General features: G+C 39.7%; 2 protein-coding genes across 2 annotated transcripts; both read left to right on the top strand.

Annotated features, from left to right (window-relative positions):
* The first annotated feature begins 2,285 nt into the window (after positions 1-2,285).
* On the top strand, positions 2,286-3,671 carry LOC126395686 (homeobox protein goosecoid-2). The gene is made up of 3 exons (XM_050053337.1): positions 2,286-2,630; positions 2,712-2,947; positions 3,273-3,671. The coding sequence occupies exons 1-3, from the start codon at positions 2,390-2,392 to the stop codon at positions 3,348-3,350; spliced, it is 555 nt and encodes a 184-aa protein (XP_049909294.1). The 5' UTR covers positions 2,286-2,389; the 3' UTR covers positions 3,351-3,671.
* A 759-nt stretch (positions 3,672-4,430) lies between these two features.
* ess2 (ess-2 splicing factor homolog) lies at positions 4,431-9,645 on the top strand. The gene is made up of 10 exons (XM_050053642.1): positions 4,431-4,826; positions 5,763-5,931; positions 6,056-6,139; positions 6,329-6,498; positions 6,674-6,791; positions 6,920-7,053; positions 7,180-7,282; positions 7,413-7,522; positions 7,623-7,738; positions 8,684-9,645. Exons 1-10 carry the CDS (start codon positions 4,680-4,682, stop codon positions 8,961-8,963), a joined length of 1,431 nt encoding a protein of 476 aa, XP_049909599.1. The 5' UTR covers positions 4,431-4,679; the 3' UTR covers positions 8,964-9,645.
* Positions 9,646-10,031: the final 386 nt, after the last annotated feature.

The following is a 10,031-nucleotide window of genomic DNA, read 5'->3' as shown; positions in this document are numbered from 1 at the left end:
CGATATGAGGCGGTCTTTGTGGAAAAAAGCTTGTTTAGTGGACTAACTTTGCACTTGAAGGTATGCCCGTTCACTTACGTTTTAACAGGTCTGACGCTACGGCTGTATCTAGGCTAACGGCTAACATGCTAACTATTATTTCTATGTCACTAGTCACTTGAAACAAATTTAGGACGATAGGAGACAGGTTGAAATAAACCGAAATTTCCCTTTAAGCTGAAATTTGGTATGTTTCCAACCCGTTGTCATTGCAGCACATCACATATCACCGCTTGGTCAATGATATTTATATTTACATATTACATGCTAGGTATCCTCCTTTGCTTACTGTTGATGTTGCGGGATGACTTGTCAATTTATGCCTGTTGTCAGATGTCAGTTTTCACAGGAAATGTATAGTTTCTATGCATACAGTTTGGATTAAAGTCTAGGGTTTGTCAGATCTATCCACCGCCCCTTCCACGCATCCTATAGGGACTTTCCAGCTCCTTATATTATGTCATTACCGTCAGTGATTAAAACTACACTACTGCCGCGACAGGTGCCGTCCGGCCATATTATTAACTGACACCGCTCATCTGTGTATCATACTGCAACAACAGGTGCCATCCAGCCAACCAGCGGCACATCATAACACTGCGAAAGGTTTCATCCGGCTGCGTTACAAACTGATGTCGGCTGGTGACGTATCTTACCGCTGCAAAAGATAGCTTTTGGTGTCGGTGTCTCGTGCTGAAAACACTGACAAAGCGACAGTATTTCTTGCCTTCGGCATGAGAATGAGCTGATCTGATGGAATTTAAAATAAAATAAACCATTTAAAATTGTGTGTCTCTCCCCTAAGCCAGAATAAAAAAATATAAGTCTCTACCCAGTGCTTAAAATATTATTTGACATACTTCCCCTATTTTGCACCACCCCTTCCCCTCTCATAAATAACCAACAGTCCCTAACCCTAATAATATACAGAAACGTGTGCCTTCAAAATGTAGCGCTACATCACGATAAGGCAGAAAAGCAATTCTTTTTTGTTTTTCTTCAGCCTCGCTCTTGTATTTTGTCACTTTATCTGAACTGGTGTGTGGTTGGCTTTTGTTTCTACAGACTGAGAGAGTAAAACAAATGAGCTGCTCAGTGTTATCCATTACATGTCACCTCAGGCTGTGTATTTGTAGGGCAGTAGTGGGGCTCGTAAAGTGTTGAACAGACCCATTTCTGATGCACCATTTGTACCAAATATTGCTCTTACAACAACAAAATGAACCTTTATCATTCTAATCCCCAGTAATGAATTTTGAACTGTTTGAACCAATGCGGATGTGGTACAATTCCTTCTATTGAAAACCACAATAACTGCGAGATAGCGATCTCACATGCTCCGCAAACTATACATCAACAATCTGGACGCTATTAAACCCAAGTGAAAAGGATGGGATGGTGTTTATTGTTATCTGTTTTCAAAAGCCCTTATAAGAGGAGCTTAAGACAGATTGTGGAAATCCATTAATTCTCTAGAAAAAAAAAGGTTTATTGCCTTGTATGAAATCACAGGATTTGTTGGGGGGGTTGAATTTAACCTGTAATAGCTTTACCTCAGCTTGCGCACATTGTCAGAGAAGTGACTGCAGCACACAGATAAGACACATGATGCATGACTGTGAATGCAAACCACATGGAGGGACGCCTTTTATGAATTACATTTGTTTTTATCCGCACTGAGTAATATGAACAAATCAATTAGTCACCACACACGTCACTAGCGAGATGAGTCACTCATTCAGCTGCCTAATTACTGTGTGTAGTTAATATGCATCGTTGTTGCCTCAACTTGTGTCATTTACTGAACATATTACTAATTTGCACAAGATCATTTGTTGATAAAGCTACATAGGAAAGTGACATTATGAAATAAATATAAGAGCTAATCCTCAAATTCAGCATAACACAAGTCTCCGGCCACACCAAAAAAAAACGTTCATCTTTAAATCCAGGTTTCTAATACCAAGCAATCCCCTTTTCTCTAAAACCTCAACAATAAGGATCTTAGGAGCTCTCCACTTCTCATTTTATGCAGTGAAATCTGATTTCTTTTGGAGAAAGGAATGAGGCAAGATTAACTGAATCTGCCGTCCTCCCTAACCTCTTCACAAAACTGCCCAGATTAGCTAGGAATTAAGTTTCAACCGTTTTATGTGTCTGGTCTACAGGGGGGATTATAGTTTTACTATTTTTTTCTTTTTTTGCCTCCCAATTTCACTATAAGGGCCTGACACACTGGTGTAGAGAGAGGAGAAGCAGAAGAGCAGCTGAGCCTGAACTGTCGAAAAGTGTTGTGTGTCAGTGCCCCTGTGATCATTGCTGCTTGTGTTTTACTGGAATTTCCTTGGAGATGGATGGACTGATGAGGATGGAGAGACAGAAGTTTCCTTTCACTATTGAAAACATACTGAGCAAATATCCTAACAGTAATGGAGACAGACGGCCGTGTGGAGCAAGTGGCGCTGGACTAAAAGAGAAGGCAGTGAGTCCTGCTGGAGGCCAGACAGAGGCTGTTCATCACGCCTGCCTGTGCTGCTGCTGCTACTGCTCCCACTGTGGAGACATATACCAGACTGATTTCATTCATGAAGGTAAGACTAAACCCCTACTGGCATGTTTTAAGCTGGTTTCTTCTTTGCTCCTGAACTTAAAATCAGATCTCCTCCCTGCAGCCTGTCAGTACGGATGGCCCCCGGCTATGCTCACAGACCCATGCAGGCTGGGAGACGCTCACAGGGAGGAGCAGTCACCCGGTCAGATGCAGAGGCGAACCAGACGTCACCGCACTATTTTCACAGAGGAGCAGCTGGATGCACTGGAGGAGCTGTTCCTGCAGAACCAGTATCCAGATGTGACCACAAGGGAGAAACTAGCACAGCGTACTCACTTAAGGGAAGAAAGAGTCGAGGTAAGACTGTCAACATTCAGCCTTTCAACAGATAACAGTCCTGTTTTCACAGAGACGCAGGGGTAGAGGAGTTTTAGACTGCTCCACCTGAGTGCTGTATAGTACCAACTATGGCAGATGGACAAAGATGAAGGCAACTTTAAATATTTCATTTGAGTTGGATTTCACCTAATCTCTGTGTCATATTTGACCTATATGCCTGTGTAGATAATTAGGTCTAATTTGTTCTACTTGTTTATTTCCATATAAATGTGCCAGACAATATAAGTAAAGTATGTCATGAAACAAGAGCATCACAACTAACATGACTTTTTTCTGCTGATAGGTTTGGTTTAAAAACCGAAGAGCAAAATGGAGGCGTCAGAAAAGACTTTCATTTGGGGTGGGAAACACAGAAAACTGAATTTTGGACTGTATATATGGACAACTACACTGAAAAAGAAGACAGCTGTGAATGTGTGTGAGCTTGAGTTACATCAATAAAAGGATTTTTTTAAAATGCCAATGTTATTAAATGTAATAGTCAGACATTTTTGTCAGTCAGATCATGTTAAGGTAGACAGTTTTGTAGCCTATTTGTGAATGTGATTGTTTGAGTGCATAATTAAGGACTTGCAGTATATGCTAATACTAATCCTGAATATCTAATTTTGAATCTGTGACAGGATTGTTTGCACTGCTGTGATAAAAAGTGTCCTTGAGAACAAATAAAGTTCTTTTGAGAGAGATGGAGGGACTTCATTTTTTAAAACAAACCATAACACATTCAATTTGAAGCATCTTACCAATTTAAAAGCTGAAATGCAATGAACACATCTAAGCAGAATTTAATGTTTTCACTGTATTTAAACATCTGCAATGACTACAAAACTCCATGCAGCTTAGGTGAAAAATTGTCCAGGCCTGTCAGCAACTTTCCATCTCCATATCAGTTAGTCAAATTAAATCAGTGATTGTTAATCTGGGGGGTCAGGAGATTATTGGGTCATAATAATGGGGATCACCAGATAATTTCTGTGGTACAATATAATATATTGAAATTATAGGCCTATATAAACGGTTGAAACTATATATCATATAGTAGGCTATTTGTTCTGTATGTGGGCAGATAACAGGGATCAGAGCTATGGGTATTGCTTGGTAAATACATAATCTTTTATTACTTAAACGATATTATTATAATTGTTAAAATTAAATTTAAATTTATGTTTATCAAAATGTTATCACAGAATCCTTTACAAAAGGTAATATCAGTACTGTATTCTCAAGTAGGTAGATCTGAACGAAAACACGGAAACACTTTCTACAAAAATATTATTATTACGCCGATATTTTTATGTATAGCTTAATGTATATTGCTATCATGTTTATGATAACGATTCATACATTTTAATGATTATATTGGAAATTTTATTTTTTTATATTGGAAATTTCCGGAGAGGCTGTAAACTTCCGGTGACATAACGATTACGATATTACGTACGACGTTGTTTGTACGTTGGTTCTGAAGTTAGCCGACGGTAACTGTTTAGCTACGATAGCCATGCCCACTGTTTACAGTTAGTTACGTTTACGTGGTCTTGAGTATCTAGTTAACGTTATTTACTACATACTTTAAATACGTAAACGAGGTTTCTAAAGTACAACAGCCGGCTTCCGTTTCGATTTAGTCAGCGTTTGTCTAAGAAGGATCGTCGTTAGCCGTTAGCTTAGGAGGCTAACAGGGTCTACAATGGAGGGCAGCGCCAGCGTGAGGAAAGCGCTGTCCGGGACCCTCGTACCTGCGGCGGTCACAACAGTGGCTCTGCTTCAACAACCCGAGGACAAGGAGAAGGGGAAGCTGAAGAGAAAGGTCCTCGATGAAGAGGAGTACATTGAGGTAACTAGCTAAATGACAGCCCGTTATGGTTTAGAAGACTGAGGCTAAAGGTAGTCATCAGACCTCATGATAGCAGTGCTGTGTTAGCTCTGTTAATGCTATCTTAAAAAACAGGTTAACATTGTAATCGTTACGTGTAACCAACACATATAACTTTTGGTCTTTGTCTGGGATTAGCGTAACATAGTTTGATTAAAATTGTCATAAAAGTGGCGTTTCATCTCAGAGGTAACGTTACCCCACCCCCTTTTTACTGTAGGGAAAACATAACATGGGATCCATGTCAGTGTATGAGTCATATCGTGGTATGAGAACAGACTACATATGGTCGAGGATGTTGGCAGTTGTAAGATTATGATTTGATATTATGTGTCACATTAAAAATGTCCTTTATCCTGCTTTTTTTACAGGATATTATCCTGTAGAGCTGACACTGTTATTTACTCAATCAATAAATAAATTGACGTAAAAGTAGTAGACTGTAATATTGTTAAACAAAAAATTCATATTCAAATTTTGTATTTTTTTTAATAAGCCCAAAGTCCTGCTAATAGCTTTCCAGATGATATGATTTGCAGCTTATCCCTGTTTTATTGATTGTAGATAGGGTGTATTTAGTTTTTGATCTGTCAAGCAGAGAAAAACAAGCAATTCAGAATAATTTTCTTGGTGCCCTTTGAAACTGTGATTGGCACTTTCCTCTATTTTCTGACATTTCAAAGACCAACGGATCAACCGTTTCATCCCAAGAATAATTTGGACATGAATTGATAACCATACAGCTCATATACCTAAATTGGATGACAGCGAGACTTGACTGAGAAAATACATTGAATACAATTCTACAGTGGGTCTTTGTTGTTGTATAGTTACAAAGAAAAATGTCATTATCATCCATTTTACAAAGTCAAATGTTCCTACCTCTACTCCCAACAGAGTTTGGAGAAGATCATCCAGCGGGACTTCTTCCCAGATGTGACCAAACTGCAGGCGCAGAAGGACTATCTTGAAGCAGAGGAAAGTGGTGACCTAGAGAGAATGAGAGAGATATCCATAAGATATGGATCATCTGTGACTAAATCTACACCACGGTCTTCTGCACCTTGTGAGTAGTAGTATGAGGAGGGAAACTGAACACTGTTTCATGTAGCTGTATCTTGCTTACAGAATGAAATACTCAGCCTGTATGAACTTTACCTTTTTTTCTCTTCATTCTTTTTGTATGTAAGATGTGACACCAGCAAGCTTTGAGACGCCAGTGGGCCATTCAGGATCTCCCTCCTCCACTCACGGCAGTAAAGGTTTAGATGGGGGTAAGTATCTAATTTATTTAAATGTAGATGAAGAATGTTCTGAGCTTATACAGTATGTGTGTCTATATGAACTCACAGATCTTAAACTCCTTTGTTGTAACTAACCTAAATTGTGTTTGGCATTAATAGAAGGACTTAGAAATGCTTGACAGTGATTTAACTCCATTTCTATTGATGTTGTTTTTATAGAAAGCAAGGATGATGACAAGGAAGAGAAAGAGCTGCCCTCTCTGGACCGCTTCCTTGCTAAAAATACCAGTGAGGATAATGCATCGTTTGAGCAGATAATGGATCTGGCAGAAGACAAGGAGAAGCTAAGGCATGCCTGGTTATACGAGGCTGAGACTGAGTACAAAGAGGTATGTATATGTAGAGTTAAAAGCATATATAAATTTCAAAGCAATTAATGAAATGTTTGGATTACAGTTGTACTGATAATAGAGGCACAAAATTTCATTTTGAGTCAATTGAATGATGATAGTTGCATGATTTAATGACCACATTAAAAAATATTTCATGTCTGATATTTTCCAGCGTCATGAACAAAACCTTGCCTTACCACCAGCAGAGAAAGCAGCACTTGAATGTACAAAAGCCGGACTTGAGACATGGGAGTACAAAGCGAAGAATGCCTTGATGTATTATCCAGAGGGTAAGATGGCCAAACTTGGATTGAATTTTTTTTCTTTGACATAAATCCTTATTGAAGGCATGCGATTGATCAAATTCAGCTGCTAGAGAAAATATGGCATTTATGTGTTTTATTATTTTTTTATTCAGGTGTTAAAGACGATGATGCTCTATTTAAGAAGCCACGGGAAGTAGTTCACAAGAACACACGGTTTGCTGGAGACCCATTCAGCAAAGCTCTCAACAAAAGCCAGATTCAGCAGGCTGCAGCCCTCAATGCACAGGTACATTTTTGGCCTTTATGTGCCCCATAGTTGTGAATTTATTTTCTCTGCGTGGCCCTCTATTTTTCAGATGAATAAAAGAGTGAACACGAGTACTGTAGTTGATGTATTATGTTTTATATCCAGTTCAAACAGGGTAAAGTTGGCCCTGATGGGAAAGAGCTCATCCCACATGAATCCCCAACAGTGAATGGATATGGTTTTGAAAGTATGCCATCCCCTGCACCTGGTAAGTGGGTCTTAAATCCTCAGCATAGAAACAGTCCTGAGACAGATCAAACTAAATGTTCCTTTAAATGGCTCATTGAACAACTCAACCTACAGTTGGAGATTTCTGAAAGCAGTTTCTGTTCCCTCAGGTGTGGCTGAGTCGCCTCTCATGACCTGGGGTGAGATTGAGAGCACTCCATTTCGTCTGGATGGATCAGACACTCCTTACGTTGAGAGGAATCATGGTCCATCGTTTAAGGTAGTGAACCTTCAGTGGTAGCTATAATGTTTTGATAATGATTGATTCTTTTTTCTTAAGTTGTAAAATGATGACATTGAATATATCTTGTTTCTAAAAGATTCCAGAGCCAGGAAGACGAGAGAGACTTGGTTTAAAGATGGCCAATGAAGCTGCCGCTAAAAACCGTGCGAAGAAACAGGAGGCGTTACGAAAAGTCACAGAGAACCTTGCAAGGTAAAGATGTTTGACCTTTGAAACTTTCCTGACTTTGAACCAGCTCCACATCATCTGAGTCAAACACTGTTTATTTGCACTCACTGCGATGCAACAGAGCTGGTTGAAAATGGGCAACAACCTCTTAATGAATCTGTCAGATCCTACCTTTAAAAGAGAAAGTTAAGTTTAAAGGGCACCTACTATGCTTGTCCTTATTTTCTGTCACAGATAGATAAACGGTTACAATGTCAAAGTTTCAAATAATAAAGAACAAGTATGTAAAAGTAATCCCTGTGAGCAAAAACCTTAGGCTTCAGAACGTTGTGAATCCCCTGTTTCCAGCTGTACTACTTTTGCGACAAGCTGATGTCAGCTCATGGTGGAGTTCTTTATGTGGTTATCTGCTCAAGGCACACTACTGCGAGTGTTTACATTACATACAGTGCTACATGGAGCTATGTGCTAACGTCAAGGAAACGTGATCTTGGTTGTCATTGATGTTAATTTTGCCCTGACAACGGATCGTATTCCTGCTGGAACATGTTTTGTTGTGAATATTTTGGTTTGGAAGCTTTTATTGGTGATTTTTCATGGAAACAAATGACACTAAACTCAGTTAGAGTCATTCTCCAGTTGCAGCAATGGTGCAGAGACTCCTGAGCATGCTGATCAGTAAGAGTAGACAGGGCCTTCTCAGGAGAGGTGCTTAAAGAGACAGGTGCTAAAATGAATATTACAGATAGAATACAGGTGTTGGAGCACAGACAGTATGAGGAGATAAAGTATTTTTGAACATTAAAGCATGTAAGCATGTTCCCAGTTGAAACCCAGAATACATGTATGAGCCTGAAAATGAGCATAACAGGTCACCTTTAAATTATTTTAGGCTGCTGGTTTTCGTTCTTAGTGTAGTTGTGAAAGAATCGTGTGAACTAACCGACCAAATCAACCTTTGTGTTACAGTCTTACGCCTAAAGGTCTGAGCCCAGCCCTCACCCCCGCCCTGCAGAGGCTCGTAAATCGGACATCTAGCAAATACACGGACAAAGCATTACGAGCGAGTTACACCCCATCGCCCTCGCACAGAGTCACTGGATGCAAGACTCCCTTCGGTGGCCCATCCACTCCCTCAGGAACGCCAACGCCAAACAAAGCCAAGACACCGAGCTCTCAGGACCTTACGTCACTCACAGACAATCTGCTGCAACTTCCCAAGAGACGGAAAGCCTCAGACTTTTTCTAAGTAAGAGGAGCTCTTCTCTGCTGGCCGGGATTGTACAAAACAGACATATAATACTGTGGAGAACTCGATTATAAACTGTCCAGACCTGGTTATTGTCAAATGAAAGAGCACATCTTTCAGCTGGAGGACTGGATAAAGTCATGCACAGAGGACTGAGGAGTTTTTAGGGATTTATTTGTTACATTTTTGAGCAGGTGGGTTAAAGTAGATCCCTGTGAAATGTCCAAATTCTATTTAATTACTTGTTTATCTTATTTTCTTTTATTCCAGATGCAAGGTTTCGTAGACTTTTGTACAACTGTTTCCACTCTTACAAACATTCGTCATCCCCCACAGCCACCACAGCAGCACATGCTTAAATGTTACTAATATAATTCAGTCGCTGTTTCTGAGAATTGCACATACAAATGAGATTTCAGCTCTCAGCTCTCCATTCATGCTACCATGACATTTCAGTATTTGTCTCTGCATCATAGAAATTACTCAAACTTCTGAATAAGTGTTAAAAATGGAAAAGAAAATACAGTTTCAGTGAGACAGCTCAGTGAAGGCCGGGTAAATGATGAATCTTTCTCTTTGCCTATATTGGAAAAACTTTACAGGCAGAGCTGGGCTCAGCATCATAAATCTTTACAACCTTTTTCTGAAAATCTATAATAAAACTGAACATTTTGGACAATCAGACGCCTGCAAAAGAATGTTATACCATGTATCACCAGATGACATACTCGTCAATAGTTCTGTTCTACCTCCTGCTGCTGGTGGAGCAGAACTGTGAATAATGACTTTATACCTCCCTTTTTCAAGTGTCAAATATACAGGCTTAGTCATATTGTTCTGATTTGAAAATACAGCCAGAAACACACAAACGTGCTCTCAGTCTGTTTTTTAAGCATTAGAGGTCACAGGGTCCCCTCAGGCCAGATTTATTATCAGATGACATTCTGTTGTGTAGGGAAGTCAACACACACACACACACACACACACACACACACACACACACACTGCAGCTTGATTTACGACTTCACCTCTTCAGGGGAGTCATGGGTCATAGGTCAGTGTTTTCAT

The sequence above is a fragment of the Epinephelus moara genome, chromosome 9, assembly GCF_006386435.1.
Source record: "Epinephelus moara isolate mb chromosome 9, YSFRI_EMoa_1.0, whole genome shotgun sequence".
NCBI classification, from domain to species: domain Eukaryota; kingdom Metazoa; phylum Chordata; class Actinopteri; order Perciformes; family Serranidae; genus Epinephelus; species Epinephelus moara.
Note: the sequence above shows the minus strand (reverse complement) of the source record. Positions and strands in the feature narration are given on the sequence as shown.

What these genes read in the sequence shown, in the direction of transcription:
- LOC126395686 (XM_050053337.1), top strand. Translation starts at nt 2,390, where the DNA reads ATGGATGGACTGATGAGGATGGAGAGACAGAAGTTTCCTTTCACTATT. An exon ending in GACTGATTTCATTCATGAAG is followed by an intron (nt 2,631 to 2,711) that starts GTAAGACTAAAC and finishes TCCTCCCTGCAG; the next exon opens with CCTGTCAGTACGGATGGCCC. An exon ending in TAAGGGAAGAAAGAGTCGAG is followed by an intron (nt 2,948 to 3,272) that starts GTAAGACTGTCA and finishes TTCTGCTGATAG; the next exon opens with GTTTGGTTTAAAAACCGAAG.
- ess2 (XM_050053642.1), top strand. Translation starts at nt 4,680, where the DNA reads ATGGAGGGCAGCGCCAGCGTGAGGAAAGCGCTGTCCGGGACCCTCGTA. An exon ending in CAGTAAAGGTTTAGATGGGG is followed by an intron (nt 6,140 to 6,328) that starts GTAAGTATCTAA and finishes TTGTTTTTATAG; the next exon opens with AAAGCAAGGATGATGACAAG. An exon ending in CTGAGACTGAGTACAAAGAG is followed by an intron (nt 6,499 to 6,673) that starts GTATGTATATGT and finishes GATATTTTCCAG; the next exon opens with CGTCATGAACAAAACCTTGC.